Source organism: Rhagoletis pomonella, unplaced genomic scaffold, assembly GCF_013731165.1.
Source record: "Rhagoletis pomonella isolate Grant_MI unplaced genomic scaffold, Rhpom_1.0 Rhpom_scaffold_00001, whole genome shotgun sequence".
Taxonomy (NCBI): Eukaryota; Metazoa; Arthropoda; class Insecta; order Diptera; family Tephritidae; genus Rhagoletis; species Rhagoletis pomonella.
Window position 1 is genome coordinate 35,456,033 of NW_023458555.1, and position 20,776 is coordinate 35,476,808.

The 20,776-nt window shown below is 33.2% G+C and overlaps 1 protein-coding gene across 2 annotated transcripts in view; it reads left to right on the forward strand.

Moving 5' to 3' along the window:
- The first annotated feature begins 468 nt into the window (after window positions 1-468).
- LOC118743617 (maternal protein pumilio-like) overlaps window positions 469-20,776 on the forward strand; it is a 678,449-nt gene continuing 658,141 nt past the window's right edge. Inside the window, exons 1-2 of one of the 2 annotated variants that reach the window (XM_036476391.1) lie at window positions 469-1,199; window positions 14,422-15,768. In XM_036476391.1, coding sequence (XP_036332284.1) covers window positions 15,577-15,768 — 192 coding nt within the window. In that variant the 5' untranslated portion in view covers window positions 469-1,199; window positions 14,422-15,576. Of the gene's footprint in view, window positions 1,200-8,501; window positions 9,260-14,421; window positions 15,769-20,776 lie in introns of those variants that run through there. The other variant, XM_036476383.1, reaches the window with a different exon arrangement.

Here is a 20,776-nt window from a genome sequence, read left to right on the forward strand (position 1 = left end):
GGCAACGGTCGAAGCAGCATGCCCTTGTTGCTTCAACTGTTGCCTCGTGTGTAGCATTTTTGCTCATAGAAATTCCTGTTGCCGCAACCGTCGCCCGAAAGTTAAAACATTTTGATATTTTCTATTGGTAGTCGCGTCGGTTCCCTTAGCTGCCCCGTGTGTATCGTTGTTGATTGAGTTTATTGCCTTAGTTCATTGAAAACAAGTGAGTTGACAGCATGTTTAGGTAGACAACCAAATTTTCTTCCATATGTTTATTTAATAACAAGGCACACGCTTTTGAAGTTGCCTCGTGAGTACTGAACAAGAAAAACGTGTTGCCTCGTGTGTAGTCAGCCTTACGGGTTTCTGGTCGAGAATAAAGTTTTTTTTCGAAAATTTACAGTTTAATGAAACAGCAATCTGGCAACACTGCTCACAAACAAAGAAACACAGAGTGTTGCAATTTGAGTAGTTAAGAATTTTCGCAACACGAGTAGACAAGTTTTCACGCCGCTGCGGAAAATTCTTGTATTGCAAATTTCATAAAGCAATTAGATTTGTGAATTCATATAAATAATTCATCCCTCATTCATGCAGCATAATCAAGTAAAATTAATGTTTTATAAATTGTTAACGAGTGCACTACAAACAAATTCCTTAGCTCTATAGCCATTGTAAATTTCTATGAAACTTGAGTGTTGTGTTCTTTGTATATGTACTCAATGTTAGCGGCAAGTAATGTGTTGTTGCTTTTGCTCAAGCACTAGCGTTTTTCTGCAAATATCAAAAAAGGAACAAGTAAAAGACAGCGATAAATCTGAAAACGCCGAAAAATACAAGTGTGGAAACAAGCTAAATTATTGAATTTTTGCTGAAAACACATATATTACGACAGCTAAGTGAATAGAAGTATCGAAATAAAGTTAATACAGACATAAAAACGTTTAACAAGAAGAAAAGTGTGAAAATTCGCCTACAGAAAGTTAGATACACAGTAATCACAGAACAAGGATCAGAATTTCCAGAGGAATAGCTGTGATAGGAAATAAGAGAACTGCTTGAAAAGAAGTAAATAATCGAACAACTTGGAACCAGGCTCTTAAATTTTAATGTAACATTACTGTCGTCCCGTGTGCTAATTGTATGAAAAAAGTAAAAACCTAAAATAGAAAACATCGAGAAAATCAACTCAAAAGGAACCAAAGCTAAACTAAACGGTAAGTCCACTCTGCCACAGTGCTGCAAAAATTGTACACGATTGCTATCCATATATGTATATACATATGTAATAATTTAATATGTACCTAAATTGTATTTCTTCTAATTGAATTGCAGATATATTGGGAAATGTTTAGTTATTTGTACAACGATTTTGAGGTGGGGACGGAGGGGTAAAGGCCCGTGGCCTCCCAAACTTCCTAAACGAAAGAGGATGGACCGCGGTTTATGAAGTCACCCCACCCTCACTAAGTAAAATTCTCCTTTCTGTGTTTCCGAAGAAGAGGGGCTCAACACCATTTGCAGAGATATTTCGTGGATATTTTTTGTGTTTGACCGCTCAGCTTGGAAATTTGTAAAAAATAACATATTTCAAACCGAAATTATAATTAAATTAGTGCACAGGTATAGTCATTTTCTTAATTTTTTTTTAAAGCGTAGATTCTTGTCTACAAGTGTGTGAATAAGTTGTTTTTTTTTTTGATTCGGGCCACGCGTTTGGGCACAGCAACCCAAAATCGTTGTACAAATAACTAAACCGTACCCGATATATTAATGCACATGTAACCGAATTCATTTTTTTGAACCAGAAATTAATTATTTTTAAGGAGACCCTGTGAAGTAATTGCCCAGTATGAATTATTTGCTTGCTGAAAGGACATATGAGGTCATAGGGGCAAGAGGAGCCAATCTACAAAGAAAAAATAGTAATATAAGAAAGAAGAATCTACAAAAAAATAAATGCCGTATTTTACTAAAAAGCTCATTGCACCTACCTGATGCTAATATTATAGTAAAAGAAAACTTACTTTACTAGTAATGCATTTTTAGCTGCTCCTCAATTTTTTATTAACCGACTTCCAAAAAAGGAGGAGGTTATCAGTTCGTCGGAATATTTTTTTTTTATGTATGTTACCGCATAACTTTGGACCACGTCAACCTATTTCGATAATGCATCGGAAAGGGTAGTGTCTCAGAGGTGGTCCCATACTAATCTGGTTGAGATCCGTACAGTGGATCATGAGATATATACCTATATATATATTTTTTTTTTATAAGGGAGTTGAAGTCGGTTTTTTTTTGCTAAAAATTACTTGTTTGTTTTGAAATGTCAGGCTACTCTGGCCTTCAAGACCTCTTCAGCGTTGCCACTTTGCTACGATAGTAGTAAATTCGCTACGATTTTTCAAAAATTTTGAAATTTACTACCCCACTACGCATTATCCTATTTGTACTGCGCTTTTTATATTTCATTCAACTATTGAGTAGCAACTATTTGTAAATCACTAGTGGTATTCACCAAAGTGACAAAGTGGCCTGGCACTCTGGCAAAAGAGCAGATGAGCTCAAGCAACGACTGTTGACAACTTGCTCAACTTGATGAATACAACTACTATAACTTCGAAAATGCGGTAAACAGGCCATGGCTTCAAGATCTAAATATATACCCTTACTGCAAATTTTGCAGTAAGCGTCTTACCAACAATATCTCGAACATAAATAGGCACCACCGGTCAAATTTTCGCATAACAGACAGAAAGATTCAGGGTGCGTTCAGAAATGCATCAAGCTAAAGCATCAGAGACTTTTATATCTAAACTATAATTGATGGAAATTTCTTATTTGCGCAACTAAGTTCCAATTCGTCTTTTAACCGTGGATGCGCATAATTGACATTTCCATCAATTATAGTTTAGAAATAAAAGAGACTGATGCTTTGGCTTGATGCAAGGAGATACGAAGTTGCGCAAAGAGGTAACAATGACCGCGTGTCGAATAACCTCAACGACGAATTCGTGTCCTAGACAAATAGCGGCTCAGCAGGGGGAAAAAGTTATGTTCGCCTTAATGTAATATTTCGTAGAAATCAATCTCAAGTCAACTAAATTTTCACTTATTTATTACGAAAGGGCTTAGTTCTATCGGCCAAACACTAACATATGTGTAAGCTGGAAATCTATTATTATTATTATTATTATTATTATTATTATTATTATTATTATTGTTTAGTTATATAAGTTGGGTATTTGGAGAAAACGTCACTGTAGAACAAATATAATACAATACTTAAAAGAGTACACATGTTTTTGAAATTCAAATGTTATGTTTTTGTTTTGGTTTTGTTTTAAAGTTAAAATACTGACCAATTTTTATCTTTAGGTACGATTTTTTTCTTTTACTACGATTTTTCTGGTATTTTGCTACGCAATCGGGTTCGTGAGGACCCAACCCTGGGTCTCATATGTGAAAGGCCGAAAAATTGAGAAATTTTCTCTTGTACATACAGCAGCGATCAATAAAATAGCATCGAAATTCAAAATGTTGTTTGCATCTTATGTTTATATATTACTTTTTTATTACTTTCATTTAAAATATAGTTCGATCTATATCAGAAACCGCATAAATAAAAGTTTCAATGTTTGCACATAGTTCACAAATATTAATCATACTTCAAAAAATTTTCATCAAAATTTTGAATTTTTTATTCAGAATTTCTAGAACATTTTTTAGTATGCAGTTTGTTAGCCCACTAAATTCTAGTATAATAAACCGATTTTTTTTCCATATATCGTATGAATAAAATCTATTTTTAAATGGAAGAAAATGCGCAACACCCTCGGCGAAAAATGTTATAAAAAATCAACGGTAATTTTTAGCGACTTGCAACTTGCAATTTATTGGTCTAAAATTGAATGGGGTACAAAACTGCATACCCGAAATTTTCTAGAAATTCTGAATAAAAAGTTTGAATTTTTGATAAACTTTTTTTTTTTTGTTTGATTAAGTTTTGTGAACCTGGAACTTTTATTTATTTGGTTTCGGTTATATCGAGCCATAACTGCCAAAATAACGTAAGCGACATTTATTTCAAAATTTTCTTTTTGATGCAGAAATGTCTCAAGATAATCGAGGAATATTTCTGCATCAAAAAGAAAATTTTGAAAAAAATGTCGCTTACGTTATTTTGGCGGTTAGGGCTCGATATATAGATCAAACTATACTTTTAATGAAAACTATAAAAAATAAATAAATAAGCATTAGTTGCAAACCACATCATTTTGAATTTTGCTACTATTTTATTTAACGCTACTATATATACAGATACGATCAACTAATTAGCATCGAAATTCAAAATGATATTGTTTGCAACTTATCCTTTTTTTTAAATAATTTTCATTTAATATATAATTCAATCTATAACATAAACCACATCAATAAAAGTTTCAAAGCTACCACAAATTTAAAAATAATAATCAAAGTTCAATAAACTATCAATTGAATAAATTTCAAAATTTTTAATTAGAAAATTAGAAAATTTTCGGATGTGCACTTTTGTAACCCATTCAATTTTAATAGTGCAAGTTTCAAGTCGCAAAAAATTGCCGTTGATTTTTTAGAATTTAAAAATACATTTTTATCTTGCGTTATAGTAGCTGACAAATCTGGTTGATTTTTGGGCATTTTTTATACGAAGTTTTTTATTTTTCCCATATAAAAATCATTGGTTAAGTACATGGAAATAACTACACAAGACCGTCGGCAAAAACGTTCCTACGACAGTCGGGTATGTATATATTTTGCAAAAAAGCATAGCAAATAAATGCGACACTGTGCTAGTGGTTTTGTTGGTGGAATTGCTACATATTTCTCTCACTCCTCTCATTTCGCTCACTTAATTTTTTTGCTGTATCTTCATAGTTGCCAACTTAGTGCTTTAAGCACTAGATTTAGTGCTTTTTGAGCATTAGAACGCCAATGAAATGGTTTAGTGCATAGTGCCTTTCTAGTGTTTTTTTTCTGAACTCAAATTTCTTATTAGTATAGAGTTAAAACATGAAATAATTTGAACTATTTAATGCTGTGGCAGCACTGAATTTACACAAATCTATAAATTTAAATGCACAAGAATGCAACCATGATGCGGAAAAGCTGAGGGTGCAAACCAAAGTTCTTGTAAAATTGTATTCGCGTTGAAATTGCTAGCACGCAGGTAAGTAAAGTTTTTTTTCTAATATCTACATATTTTGATTGATTACACAGTTTGCCACATTTTGACTTTTTTTTAAAACCTGAGTGGAATGCATCGCCTCTTGTAGGTTTTTTGGTGCTGAATCCAGAATTATGAGATATCCTTACCACAAAGTACCAAAACCCGATTTTTCGTGATATTTGAGGTTGGGTATATTATGAAAACAACAATTTTTTTTGCTCATTTCTACTAAGGGCATCATTTAGTAGTATATTATGAAAACTACAAATTTTTTTTTGCACATTTCCACTTAGGGCATCATTTAGTATTACCTTTTCCATTTAAAATTCATTTTCGTTTGTTGCGATTTAATTTTTAGCTCTCGAGTTATACCAGTTTTAATATGCAGTTCTTCGGTATTACTTCGTAAGCATGAATCGTAATAGCATGTGTAGTGGCCATTCAATCGCTATGAGCGAAAAAGTTTTGGTAATTGATTTATTGTTGTAAATGTTGTTTCTTTTTTGCCTTTATTAAATACAAACTATTATGAAAAAAGTATCATTTTATTAAAGGAATATTAGTGTTTTAAGTGTGGTTAAACGTGTTTTTCCAAGTTTTGGCGCTTTTTGAAACTCAAAAGTTGGGAAGACTGATATCTTGTTATGTTTTTGAACTTGAAATTTGCATCCTATGCAAATCCTATACATCAGTGTTGATAATTTCGATACAATTGTACTTTTTTGATACAATTTCAAGTGCTTTCTACTTTCCTACTACCCAGCACTTTTTAGTACAATTTCAGCTGTAGTCAAAATTTGGTAGCACTTGATTCGTTATATTATACAGCACTGTTTTGTTTAATTTCTGAGGTGACATTAGAATCGCATAAAATTGATATACGAGGGGTGTATTGTGGAGCAGTAGCAGAATTGTTCATTTGGCAAAACTGAAATAGGAAGATATTCTAAGCTTTAGAACAAACGTCAAACATTTTGTCGTACTATGAAGAAAAAAATTAATTTTAGTGACTAAGTTCTAAATATGGGCTTCAAAACTGAACGCGTCTGCTGTATTATCAGGCAGTATGAAAATCATTCAATCGTTCAACTAATGCACTTATTGTTTCAGAAGTGTAAAATTGCGAGAATAGAGGAAAGCAACACAGAACTTGAGGCTGAACACCTTTTTTTTTTGTAAATTGTGTCAACCTCAATACTTGTGAATTTCTGGAAAAAGTAAGAATCACCAGAAATGTTTTAAATGAGCCACTGTTTTCAAACACGTACAACATCACTCAAGGTTTGTTATTCTTCAGCAAATGTTGATAGGTTCTTCTAAATCGAGCAAAACGTATTTGTTTCAATTGGAGCGTATATAGTAAAGATCAAAGCGTACATACACGTTTGTAATTGACGTTTTGCTCGATCCTATGCTCGTCGCTTTTATCGCCGTTCCACTATGCGTTTAGCCTTAGAGTAATTCATTATCTCAACGAAGCGGGTGCGTTTATTGGATTGTTGCATTTTAGGCAATTGCGTTTTGAGATTCAATCGTATACCTATTAAAAAAAAAATAAGTATTATTATCTAATTTACAAAATTCTACCAATTAAAACAAAAGTGATGGTATTTAAGGTTTGTGTGGCCATGAGTGTAGTTCTGAGCCGCTCGTAGTAGTTCGGGCCCCGAAAATAACTTGCAACTTAGTCCCCTTTCAGACACGTCAAGTCTTGCTTTCAAGTCTGCTCGTTCGTTGGCGAAGGAGGTGGGAAGAGAGGGGAAGAGTACAGATACCTCCGTACCGTCAATTCGTTTCAAGTTTTCTTGTTCTCTTTTGATCTTTTCGTTGCCTCCCATCTAAAGATCCAAGGACTTGAATTCAATAAAACTTGACGCAAAGAGAAAAACACAAAAGAGAATGCGATAAAAATTGCTTTCAAGACTTTACGTGTCTGAAAGGGGACTTACTACATAAGGCGTCATCGGAGGTCTTCATTTTGTATTTTAGTAATAGATGACATTGATGATGATGCCAATTTTGCTTCTATCGGATCTGTTCATAAGGGCAGATGCGTTAGTTGAGTGGTGGGGTTTAGTGGGCATGCGAAGAAGACTATTTTTGGCCTAGTCACAAAACCATTGTGCTTATAGTTGTAATTAGTAGACAATTTGTCTCATCCTTCCCTATGTACTAACATTGAAGTGACAATGCTCTAGGCATGTGAAGATATTATCTTATATTTTATATCTGAAATTAAAATAACGGTGTTTTAAGCAATTTTTGGAAATATCTTTAATGTGTAACTAAAGTTTCTTTTATAATGTGTGGCAACACCGAAGCACATTTGTAAGCAAAAATAAAAATTAAGAATGTGCTCGCGCTGCTTCCGTGTGCTTTATTGTTTATAAAAAATGTTCGGTGTTTGGCAAAATTCGATTTTTTGTTGTGTTTGTCTCGTCTGGCATTTGCACTATTTCGGCATGTGTTTGTGTACACATTGAAAATAAAAACAAAAGGCAACTAAGAAACACTCAAAGCAAAATTCACAAATGCGAATAGCAATGAGCACATTTATGTAAACATCGAGTGCGCAAAGACAAAAAGAGTAATAATTTTAACAGCAGAGCGTCGAGCGAGCTGCGTTCAAATGAGCGAGTATACTGCAAATTACAAAGAGTTGAGCTCTGTTAACCCTTCGCCGTTCACAATTTCCAAACTTATTGAACATTAGGGTATTGCACCAGTCAATCGACACCTTCGAACATCATGCAAAGTTTTTTATACACATACATGCTGTAACAATAATGAACTTTATAAAAAACAAAAGGAAAACTTCATTTTTCGATTCGTGGAAAAACAAGAATAAACCCCAATAATTATAGATTGGCGCTTACCCCCCATACCCTCCCCCCCAACGGCCGCCATACATATATACATATATACATTAAATACTTTAAATAAATTATTTGGCGAATTCGAGCATGTAGAATGCAATGCAAAAATTCGCAGCATTCCAAAACGTCCAAATACAAATCAGTAGTCTCTTATTTCTAAAACGCACTAAAAGAAAAAGTCTAACTTGCGCAACCTAGTCGAAACTTATCTAACGGTGGTTTAGAACTAAAATGGACAGTTGCTTTGTATTTTGACGTTTTGGAATGCACCCAGTGTATGCAAAATGCCGAGAGAATTGGGCGAACACAAAAACGAATTTCAATAAGAAAAGGAGAGCAAAAATGTACAATCATTGCCGTTCTCTACTGTTGCTCACTCATTCGTTGGCTTTCTCGCTCGTTTTTTCACTAGCTGCATCGCTGCTGTTCTTCTAACGAATCGCACAGGCAAAGTCAGAGTGAAATAGAAGCAATTTGTGTGTGTTCTCGCGACGAGTACGACTTCATCCTGTGTAAATAATTTGTAATTAATGCAAAAACGCCTAAAAATTTATGCAAAAATCGCAAGTATTCGTTTTCACATAAGAAATTAAGCAAGTTATACATATATAGTAATAAATCGTGTGTGCGGAGGTCGTAACATTTTGGGTAAATTAAGGAAAAACCTGAAGTAAAAAAAACGAAGCACGCAGAAAAGCAAACGCCGCTGCTTCGCGTTGTCGCCAGTTCGTTGATGTGTGCCCTTGCCATACCCTTACTACGACCAACCAACCAACCGAGCGTCTACCATTCTTGTAATTATTGTGTAAAGTGTAAATCCTGAAGCTAAAAACAGCAAAATTTGCTTATAAAAAGCCTAATTTTGTTAATTTCTTCATTGTTCTGCATCTTGTAATCAATTCCTTAAAAACAACGTTAAATTAATGAACAAAATGTTCCAACACTTTGGTGGCTATTACATATTTTAATACAAAGTTTCATGTGTAAAGTGTGTGTAACTAGAAATTAAAACTAGAAATATTTTTTTGGCTACCGCTAATGAAGAGTTGCAACTACTTCGAATATCCATTTAAATAAAAATAATTAAATAATTTTGGGTACACCGCCGATTACCCACACAGTGTATTAATTTGAACGTACTTCGGCACAGCCTAAAAGAAATCCTTTGACCACAAAACGAAGACATAAAAAGGTAAAAATCAATCAATTCTTGGGTTTATTAAAATTATAAGGGAATATCAAAACAATGCAATACTGTTGTGTCGTGAAAAAAATAAATTATTTCTGCTTTTAGAACATTTGTGTAACGCAAAATTCATATACATATGTATGTGATACATATTATGTACATATGTATATACACATGTACGTAGATATGTACATACACAGTCCGTTGGCACCCGATATTTTTACTTGTGCTATCGTTGCATTGGACAAACAACATGCACCTCAGTCTTTCATAAAGCATAAAATAATGAGAAGAGATATACATATATGTAGGTAGATAATCGACTCGGCCACGACCAAACAGAAATGGTCGTTGAGTTGTTACTGTTAACACGCTAGGTGCTGTCCCTACAGCAAGCACTGCTTGCCTTTCAGTTGGTTCGATTGATTTTCTGTAGTGTACTTTTACCTTCCTTGTTGGCTGTGCCAATAGCCGGCTGCTGCAGCAGGTTTTCGCCCTTTTCAATACTTGTGCACACATATATTACTCCTAGTTGTCTCCTATTCCTCCTGTTCCATGTAGGTATGTATGTATTACTGCTGCTAGCTCACAACTTTGGAGCCATGCACATCCCTATAAGCATGTGCACACATTCATCTGTATATACATATATCTAGTATGTATATACATATGTAGATACATACTACATATTCTCTTATATATATGTACCTATGTACGTATTTTTTCCTGGATTTCGCTTTATGCCGTACGTTTGAATCTCCTTTTTTCTCCTAGACGTTTTTTCTTTAGGATTATTGGCGCATTTTTTGTCTTGTTTTTGTTTGTTGTTTTTGTGATGTTTTTATTTGCGTTCATATGTACTCACATATGTATGTGTGAATGTAGATATGTATGTATGTACGTTAGGGTGATCAAAATAAACTAACCTAACGAGTTTATGGTCTAAAAAGGCCTCTTTACTGAGAAGAAAATTCTCACGTTTGGAAAAATTTGTATCCAATCTTGAATGGTGTCGGTGGAATTAAATTAAAATTATATGGATTTTTTTTTTTTTCACTAAAAATGTTATACCTAACTATTGAACCGCTGGAGGTAAACATTTTTTATATGCATATTCTTGTAGGGCATTAAATTTTCTAAAAAATGACCTTGCTGTTAATGTCTAGATCTTAAAATGTATATACTACCAAGTTAGCACTGCACTTTTCGAAATTGGAAAAGTTAAATATGACATTAGTTGTAGGAAAGAAAAAATTTGTAGCTCTCATTTGGTATGTAGTGCTAACTTGACACCATACACCCAGTCGATGGAATTGAGATATTGAAATTGTTATACCGGCATTAATTGTAGCTTCTTCGGTGTGGAAAGAAAAAAAATTGTAACTTTCGTTTTTTAAGAAAAAATGGTATGTAGTGGTAACTTTACACCATACACCCAGTCGATAGAATTGAGAAAGGAAATTAATTGTAGCTTTCGTTTTTCTGGAAAAAATCGAGTTGACCGTTTCTCGAACAAAATTTAGTACAAAGTGGAAGTATTTTACTAAAATTTCATAAGTATTGTAATTGCATATCCAAATTTTGTAAAAAAATTCTGATTAAAAATCTCAAAATTTGGATGAAAATTTGTTGAATTTTTCTGAATTCTACTCCATAAGTACGACAGCTGAGTGGAAGATCTATATCAAAAAACTTTTCAAGAATACCATATTTCAGAATTCGTTTCAAAAACGCTCGTTCTCAGCTGCCGATTCAGCACATTTTCAATACATTTTGAAGTGAGATAAGGAGTTCTTCAACCAAATTTTGCGATAGGGTGTTTTTCAATAAAATTCTGAAATATTTCGTTCTTGAAAAGTTTTTTGAGGTAGGGCGTTATCGAACTGGCAGCCGAGATAGGTCGATCTTCTACTCAACAGTCGATATATACAGTTTGAAAGTTTCATTGTATATATAAATATGGTTTTGGTAAAAGACGTACAAGAAATGGCTAAGAAATTTTCTTGAGTCAAATTTCCTTAATTTACTACGCTTTCTACTACGGTTTTCTAAAGTTTTTAGTGAAAAAAGACCACAAGGCAACCCAGGTTTGCAACAGAAATATATGCCGGTTCCATTATTTCTTGAGGAAAGAGGCTGTGACTTATCTAAAACGTCAAAATTCCTTGGACACACACACGAAATAATTGCAATCTTTTCTTGACCGTTTTCTTGAGAGCTGCATACAGGCCATAAAGTATGAACCATATTTCTAGGGAAAAATAACATTCAAAATTTTAGCTTGGAAAACATTGTAATTATGTATTAAGAACAAACAACCATTCATCCACTTTTGACCGCCAGTGTATGTTAATGCACGTCCGTGTGTGCTAAGCGCTATCATGAACGATTAACATTTGGTTCACGCAGCTGTATCATACTTTCCTCTTGGTTACCATTTTCTTTTAATGCTGCCATGATGTTTTCCTTTTCCATGTATGTATTTTTATGTTTCTAGTTTTCGTTTATTCCTGGATTTCTTTAACACTGATCGTAAAAAAATATTCTAACTCGTTGTTCATCTCTTTACGCTTTTTTCGTTATTTATATATATTTTTTACTCCTTGCTATGCAGTTTTTCTTCCACTTATATAAATATACAAATGCGTGAACACAAACAAATGTTCCCATGTCGCTTTCAGTGGCGATGGTTTTGCTGTTGCTCTTTGCATTCTTATCTACCGGTTATTTGCGTTGTTATTTTTCAGGAAAGTCATGCAAACAAACATACATATAATACACACTTGCATGCAATTGATTGCAATGGTGCGAGTTTTGCCGAGCCTGTTCGACATTCTAAAATGTGATGCCTTTTCGACAGGTGCACACAATTGTCTACATATTTTTTTATTACTTTTTGTCAAATGCAGAGAAAACTGAGATGCAGAGATACTTAACTTAACTTTGTATATAAAGGAGGCGCGTTTCACGAAGAACGCCTCAGATCAATGTACCAATGATAGGCATGGTGCTCACATTCCCCTTATTCGACCAAGACTAGCTTTGAGTTCTTCAAAGGCGGCGACAGTGGGTCATCGGCTAAATTTTTTTCTCCTAAGTTTTGCTTATTTCCTTTCGTTTGCTTCTACTTTCTTAATAGGTGGAATTACCCCCTTCGAGTTGTAATCTGCGTTTTTCAAACGGCATAAGCTGCAGTTAAGGCTTGGTGGAAATCAACTATTACAATTTAAATGAAGTTAAAAAGTACAAGTTTATTTTTACTGTATGATTAGTGAATGAAAGTTTTTAACAATGTGAGTATTTACACACAGTGACTCAAACAATTGACCTGACCACTTGTTGAATTTTTTTTAAATATTCTTAAGCTTTTCTAGCAAGTTGTTTTTGTTTTGTTATTTTTCTATAAAAATACCGTCCAAGCTTTATCCAAAATCATATAAATCACAGCATAAAATTGTTTACAAAATTTAGGAAAATTCCACAAATTTACAATCAATTTGAGGCAGAGTTTAATTTATTATTCAAGTGGCATCCCTTCTAAAAAAATATGCTTTATGTTAATTCGCGTCATAAGTTATCTGCACGCCCAATTTTATACAAAGAAAAGCCACAACAAACATACTCATACACTCACTCACAAACTTTCACATATATAATATTAGTGCGATTTCATTTAACTTGCCAACTAAATTCCTAAACTGGTAGCAACCTACCAAAAAAATATTTTTTTAAATAGATATAGGTTTCGTAAAACCTACCGTTTGATACCCCATTAAAATATTTTATTCAACTTGTTAAATAAATTTATTTGGAATTTCTAAATAGGGGGCAGCTCCCTTTGAAAATATTTCTGAAATAAAGCTATCCTCTCTACTTTGAAATCCATATTAAAATATTTCATTTAACTTGTTAATTAAATTGGTTTTTTTTTATCTTTTTGCACAGGTGGCAACCACTAAGAAAACATTTTCGAAATAAATCGTTTTCTAGCCCTTTTCATTTGACGCTCATATTGTTGGGATATTTTTTATTTAAAATCTTAAAAAATAGATTTTAACTTTATTAACAGGTGGCAGCCCCTTAAAAAATATTTTCGAAATAATTCGTTTGAGAACACCTTTCGTTTGACACTCACACTGTTGTAATATTTCATTCAACTTATTAATTAATTGATTTTAATTTATGAAAAATGTTAGTCAAGGCCATAGTTAGGGATGGCAAAAAAAAAAATCTTAATTAATCATATAATTAATCACACGCAAAAAAAAATTAATTGCAATTATTGAGTGAGTATTCAGAAAAACATTTTTCTATAAACAATGTCTAATGTCTGTTGTTAATTAGCCTTAAATCAAATAAAACTAGTATTTTTAGCAGTACGAATAGCAAGTTTTGCAGGATTTACAGGAAAAGCTTTTTTAGCCATTAATAAACCTTCTGTAAGGTGTCGTGCGGGAACAGCTTCCCGGCAAAAACAAAAGTTTTGATAACCGTTTTGTTGCTAAGCGGTTGCGTTTGAAAAAAGGCACTCAGCAGGCACCGAGGTACCAACTAAATGTCAGTATTTTTTGACGAAAGTCCGTAACGTTTTGGGTAAACAGTTTTCATTTCCTCAAGGTTAACCAACTTGCCCACTAATGTTTCCACACTAAGGGCCGTTTTCTCAAGCAGGTTTTAAAATTTATCTTTACTGTATGCTCTGAACTTGATCAATTCTTGCGGCTGTTTGCAATTTCAGAAAACAACAGATTCCATATTTCTTGAACATTTTGGTACGATTATTTTACAACTAAATGTCAGTATTTTTACGAAAGTCCGTAACGTTTTGGGTAAACAGTTTTCATTTCCTCAAGGTTAACCAACTTGCCTACTAATGTTTCCACACTAAGGGCCGTTTTTTCAAGCCGGTTTTAAAATTTATCTTTACTGTATGCTCTGAAAATACAGATTCCATATTTCTTGAACATTTTGGTACAATTATTTTACAATTAATCGATTAATAATCGAGTAGGGAAGGAAACGACAAACTATGATACAATTAAAGCGTATATTGGAAAAAGACTGTCTGAGAAAAGTAGTATTCTTAATTATGCCTGATATTACTGATTTTACTCTTGTATTGCAATTTTAACAATGCTAATCACATTTTTCTTCTTTCATTTCAGTGTGCATGTCTACTTCTTCTTCAATCGTCGCTTTATATGGTCAAATGCAAAATAAAAATCTCATTAGTGTTAATATCGTGAAACAGTTCTTGTAAAATATTTGTGTATAAATACATATATGTAAAATAATCGAATTACTTGCAAACATATACATACATAGTAAATACAAACAAACAAATGCACATCAAAAAATACCGCATATAAATAGTTAGTGTAGTGATATTGGCTCTTTTATCAAGCACATCTGTAAAAAGCAAAGTATCAAAAATAGAAAACAAAAGAAAAGTGTTGTATTAAAGTTGTCCGCAGCATCTGTAAATTGCAAATCTCACAGTATTTCAACGGTTTCTTGAATTTTACGAAGCTTCGTTGTAGAAAAAGAAACAAACGCATTTTAATGAAAGAGCGCATCTTTTACTGCATGCCGAATCTTAAGTGATATCATCTATGAATTAAAGCTCTTAAACGAAAGTATTGCATTTTTAAAAAGTTAGCCAAGCCAAGTGTAAAAATCGTGTAAACAAGTCTGCATTTAGTATTTTGTGTGTTAAAATAATTGTGGTGTATATTGTAACAAAAAAGCAAAAATTCCATTAAACGCATAAAAAAAAAACAGTAACCAATTTGTAAACGCGTAAATCAAAAATCTAAAATTAAATAAAAATCGCAAGTCGCTAATCGAAAAGCGTCACTTGTGCGTATTGTCAATTTCTATTTTCGCCGCTGCGCGTGTGTTAAATAAAAGCCGTCAAAATAGAGCTGTTACCAACGCCCACGATTTCCATATCCACGGTTGCGCCGCCGACGCTATCGCCCCACCACCATCCGCACCATCAACACCACCTACTGCAACAGTCCTTTCAACAGCAAACGCAGCCGCATTCCCAGCAGCAGCAGCAGCAGCATCAGCAGCAGCAACAACAACAACCACATCATTCCAATCCGCATACGCCATTTGGTGGTGGCTTTCATCATCCATTCCCTCCACTGTTGCCCCACCAACAGCAGCAGCAGCAGCAACAGCAGCCGCACTCCCAACAACAGCAACAGCAACAACAATCGCAGTCGCAATCGCATCCTAATTTTCTGCTAACACCGCCGCTGCCTGCAACGCCGCAGTCACAACTACAACAGCACCACCACCAACAACAACACATGAAGTTATTGGGTGGTAACGATGATCGTAATGGGCGCGGCGATCAGAATATGCCGCGCGTGCAAGAGGAAGCAACTGGCGGCTTTATTTTTCAACCATCTGGCACTTCGATGCATGACATGGCCGCTGCCGAATATGCTGCACAATTTGCGCAAAAACGCTGGGCTTGCGCTGATGAGCATCCCATTGATGTGAGTAGCATGAAATGTAGAAATTTGCACTGTCATAAGTATTTCGAAGTATTTTCATATAATACCTTAAGTACTATACTCCGGACTACTTCGGACTATTTTTAGAAATTAAACATTTTTAAACCACTTTATTTTGACAGCTATATTGTAATATTTCATTTATCTTATCAATTTAATTTAATATTTTTCTTAAATAGGTGGCTACCCTTTTTTAAAAATATTTTCCAAATTCAACTTTCTTAAAACTCTTTATTTAGATACCTATATTGCAACATTTCATTAACCTTCCCAACTGAATTGCTTTAAATATTTCAAACAGGTGGCAACCCTCCCTGAAAATAGTTGCGACAATAAGCTTTCTTAAACTTCTTTTTTTGATACCCATAATTCAACACTTCTTTAACCTTATCAATTAAATCAAATAAAATTGTTTAACCATCTGGCAACCCTCTTCAAAAATATTTTCCAAATTAAACTTTCTTAAACCTGCATACTTTGATACACAAGTTGTAATATTTCATTTATTTCACCAATTTTATTAATCGAAATTTTTCAAACAGGTGGCAACGCGGTTTTTTTTTTAAAGCAACTTAAAGCCTGTACTATGTTATACCAAAGTTTAATTACTAGAAATTCTAATTGAAATGCTTGCCATTTAGTTGTTTTTTTTTATGCAGAATTTTTGTAATTTTCGCATAAATTTGGAAATTTGGTTTTATATGGTTTTTGTTAGATGATGAGCTTTATTTTTATAAAAAAATAACACAATTTAAACTAGCTAAAACTCGTTAAAATGTCGCGTCCGTGTTTATTTTTCCATCATTATATGTACACATGTATGTATGTATCTATTAATCTATGTCCGTTCGTTGTATTGCATTTATTTAAAAGATGGCTTCAGATTTTTATGCGTGCTTTTATGCTGTGCGAAAAATCAAAAATTTTCACAGCATTTGGCGACGACTGGAAATGTGCCAGGAAAATTAGTGCAAAAGCGAAAATGAAAACAAACCACAGAAAACAATCATCGCACAGAATTTGGATGAAAACAACTGTGTGCAAATAGAAAACGACCACTGAGCGTATGTATGTACATATACGTACCTATAAATTTAACAAAAAAATATGAAATTATCTATTAAAAAAAACTGAATTGTAGCTGCGTTGGGGAGAATATTTTTTAAGTTTTATATCTCGTAAAATTTTAGCAAAACTTAAGGTGCTTGTCCACCACCTTCCTTTTACTGTAGCAGCAGCAGACATCGTAGTTGGCAGACGGGGCCGGTTTGCTACTTCGTATATGTAAGTACATACTATTTGCCGGCGCCGGCGACTCTTCGGGGAGCGCTTGATGTTTGCCTCCTTGGTTGATAGTAATTGTGTTGCATATGTACTTACATATCTATAGATACCTAGTGCATAATAATTTTTTTCGTTTTATCGCCATCTTCTTAAATGAGCAGTGTCGCCTCTGCGTTGTGAAACGATGCGTTGCACATGATTCTATCTACCCAAGTAGGGGGAAATATCCATAAAGGAAGAATTGCAACCACATCAACCTGACTTGCATGTGGCTGGCTGGCTGGCTGTATGTAGCTGCAACTTCCCTGCAGGGAAACCTACTTACAACTTACATATGTATGTACTTGTAGGGAACAAGAATTCTTCTAGTTAACTTTTAAGCTCCTTTTTACATGCTATCGACTGGAACATACATATATTTAGTAGGGTGATATCCTCCGAAGTCTGCCGATTCATCAGCCATGAACGGGATCATATCATTTTACTTTGTATTTTGCGCCACTGCAACAGTCGCAATGGCCGAGAGAGCAAAAGCACTAGCGTGCCATTCGAGAGATCCAAGGTTCATTTCCTCGGCCAGCGGAAACTTTTTGCTTGTTTTAATGTACTAATTTTAAAAATTTATTTAAAAAAAAAAATGAAGTAATTTAATTTCTAAGGTATTTGGAAATGTGGTAACTGTTTTTATGTTTTCAAAATAATTCAGAGTAAATGCTATGTAAAATAGCTCGATCAAATATTTCAATTAACTTATCGACATTTACAACAGGTAGCAAGCCTCTTTAAAAAAAATTTTAGAGAAAAATTTGTAACCTCCTAATATAAAAGTATTTAAAAAAAATTTACTTGACACCGATATTCAAATAATTCATTTAACTTATTATTCAATTGATTTTAAATTACCAAAGTGGCAACCCTCTTAAAATAAAGCCTTTTAAACCTCTATCCTTTGATAGCCATATTTTAATATTTTCTTTAACATGTTAAATAAATTAAATTGAAATTTCGGACAGGTGGCAACTCTCCCCAAAACAAATAAATGTAGCATTATTAAACTATTTTTCCATTGACACCTACATATGTATACATATACATACATTCATATGCTTATTAATGGGCGTCCATTAGCTTATTACCTAAATTGCTTTTTTTGATCAGGTGGCAGCACTTCAAAAATACTTCAGCAATGAAGCATACTTTAAATCTTTCTCATTTGACGCCCATATTCAAATATTTCATTAAACTTGTTCCTTAAATTTATTTTCAATTTCTAAACATGTAGCAACCCTTTTAACAATATTTGCGAAATAAAGCTGTCTAAAACCTCTATCGTTTGACAGCAATATCGAAATAATCCATTTTACTCATTAACCAAATTGATTTTGAATTTTTAAACAGGTGGCAAACCTCCTAAAAAATATTGTCGATATATAAATTTCTTAAGCGAGTATTAAGTATTGAAATAATTCATTTAACGTTTTAATGAAATAAATTTTGATTTCCTAAACAGTTAGCAACCCTCATTAAAGATATGCTCCGAATAAAGCTTTATTAAATCTCTCTTGTTTAATACCCTTATTAAAATATTTAATTTACCTTTTTATTGATTAAGTTTTCAATATTTTATTAATTCACTTAAACTTTTTGAACTGGTAGCAACACTCTTCAAATTTATTTCTTATAGATCGTTGTTGCACTCCTTTCGTTTAACACCCACACTGTTGTAATATTTTATTAAAATTTTTAATTAATAGATTGTAGCTTTAGAAAATGTGGCAACTCTGTTAAAAAATTACCTAAATGTTAATCCAAGTTATAACCCATGTGTGCGCCAAATTTTATTGAAATACGCCCAGCCGTTTTAGCGTGGAAAACAACAACAAACATTTACACACCTCATTCACGCACAAATTTTTTAAAGTTTATAGCACCGTGCGAAAGTAAATTTTACACACAAAAAAATGAAGATATTCGCGAAACTTTGGCTAAATTATAGTAAAACTGCGTATTTAGCTTGTATCTCTGACATCATATTTTTTAAAGACTTTGAAGTTTAAAAAATATGATTATTTAATTTTTTTTTAAATTAGGTCCAATGTAGGATAACAATAAGGGTATCATATAAAAGAAAAAATTCTGTAGAATAATAACAGAATAAAAAATTTTTTTGGTGCATAAAGACGAATGGGTATAGAAAATATCCTTTACAAATTTTGTGCTTAAATATCCTTGAAATTTGCAATATTTTTTTTTTTTTTGAAAAAATTGTAAATCGAATTTGGTCGTGTAAAACTTTATTAACTTAAAAGGATAAAATTGATTAAAAGCGCCAATACCTATTCGTCTTTGTAAACCAAAAAACTTCATTGTTTTTAAACTCTACAATTTTTCTCTCATTTGTGCCCATATTGTTATTCTACATTGCACTGATTTTTTCTAAATAATTTTTTGAATTAATCATATCTTTAGAGTTTCATAGTTCTTTGAGAAAAATCCCGACGTCAGAGTGAAAAATTAAAAACACAGTTTTACTATATTTGGCCCATAGTTTCGTGAGTATGTATATCGATTCTTTCGTGTGTTTTGAAATTTTTTTGTTTTTGTCGCACGGTGTAATATTAGTAGGAACTCGAAATGAAGTTAAATTCAGATAATAGTGATTCATATTTCAAATTCAAATAATACATATTAACTTAAATTTATTTCATTTGAAAATTCCGAACCATCTCCTATGGGATTCGAAGCTGCGATCTTAGAATCAGGCAGGCTACCGCTTTGGCACATACCAGTTCATGAACTGGTATTTTTACTGACTTGTTTGAGTTTTCTTTTCTGCCGCTGTCAACTCGTCTAGCGATAGCTGCGTGTTGCTTTGCTGCCTCAAATTTGTTTAGCCAAAGGGGCAAAATCACGCCAAATGCGTTAACCACATGCTTCGTCTCATTCTCCGCGTGCCTTGGCATATTTCCTCCTTAATTCTTGATTGCAAGTTTTGTTCTTAACTTTATTAAAGTTATTATAGTCACAGTTTGTATTCAGTTTTTTATTTGCTATGATATGCCGCTCTCTCTCGAATGCAAATGCATTTGCTTTCGAAGCGCATTGTGTGTGTTTGGTTTTTGTTGAAGTTTTGCTTCGTGCAGATACAGAAATTTCTAGACATCATACGCAGTGTTGGCGTTTTGATCCAAAAGGATCATAGAATTTTTAAAAGATACTTTTATTTTTAGCTTTGTATAAATTGTGATACATTTTAATTCACAAGTCGAGGGTAACTCTTGCCATTTTAAGACTTTTAAGATTTTAAGGTGTTATCGGCTGGCAGCTTCTCGCTCTAATTCCGCCATATTGACTGCCTTAGGTGAAACAGTGTTACTTCTTTAACAATTCTTAGCCTAATAATATAGTTGAATGTTTTTTTTTTTATTTTTGCTCAGTATACACATTTTGTTTTCTTAAAAAGGTATTTTATCTTATTTTACTTCACTTCAAATTTCAAATTTTTTTTTAGAAGAAAATATGAAATTTTATATTTTTCCCTCAAATGGGGATTAATTTCTTCCCGTTTTTCTTCTTATTCTACTGAGCTAAGGCAGTATCAAATCGCGCTGTCACAACTGATACCACCTTGTATTATTGCATCATGCCTTTAATCTGCATGTGGCATCACTGTTAGCTACAGACAACTAGCCTGTTCCCGTACTCC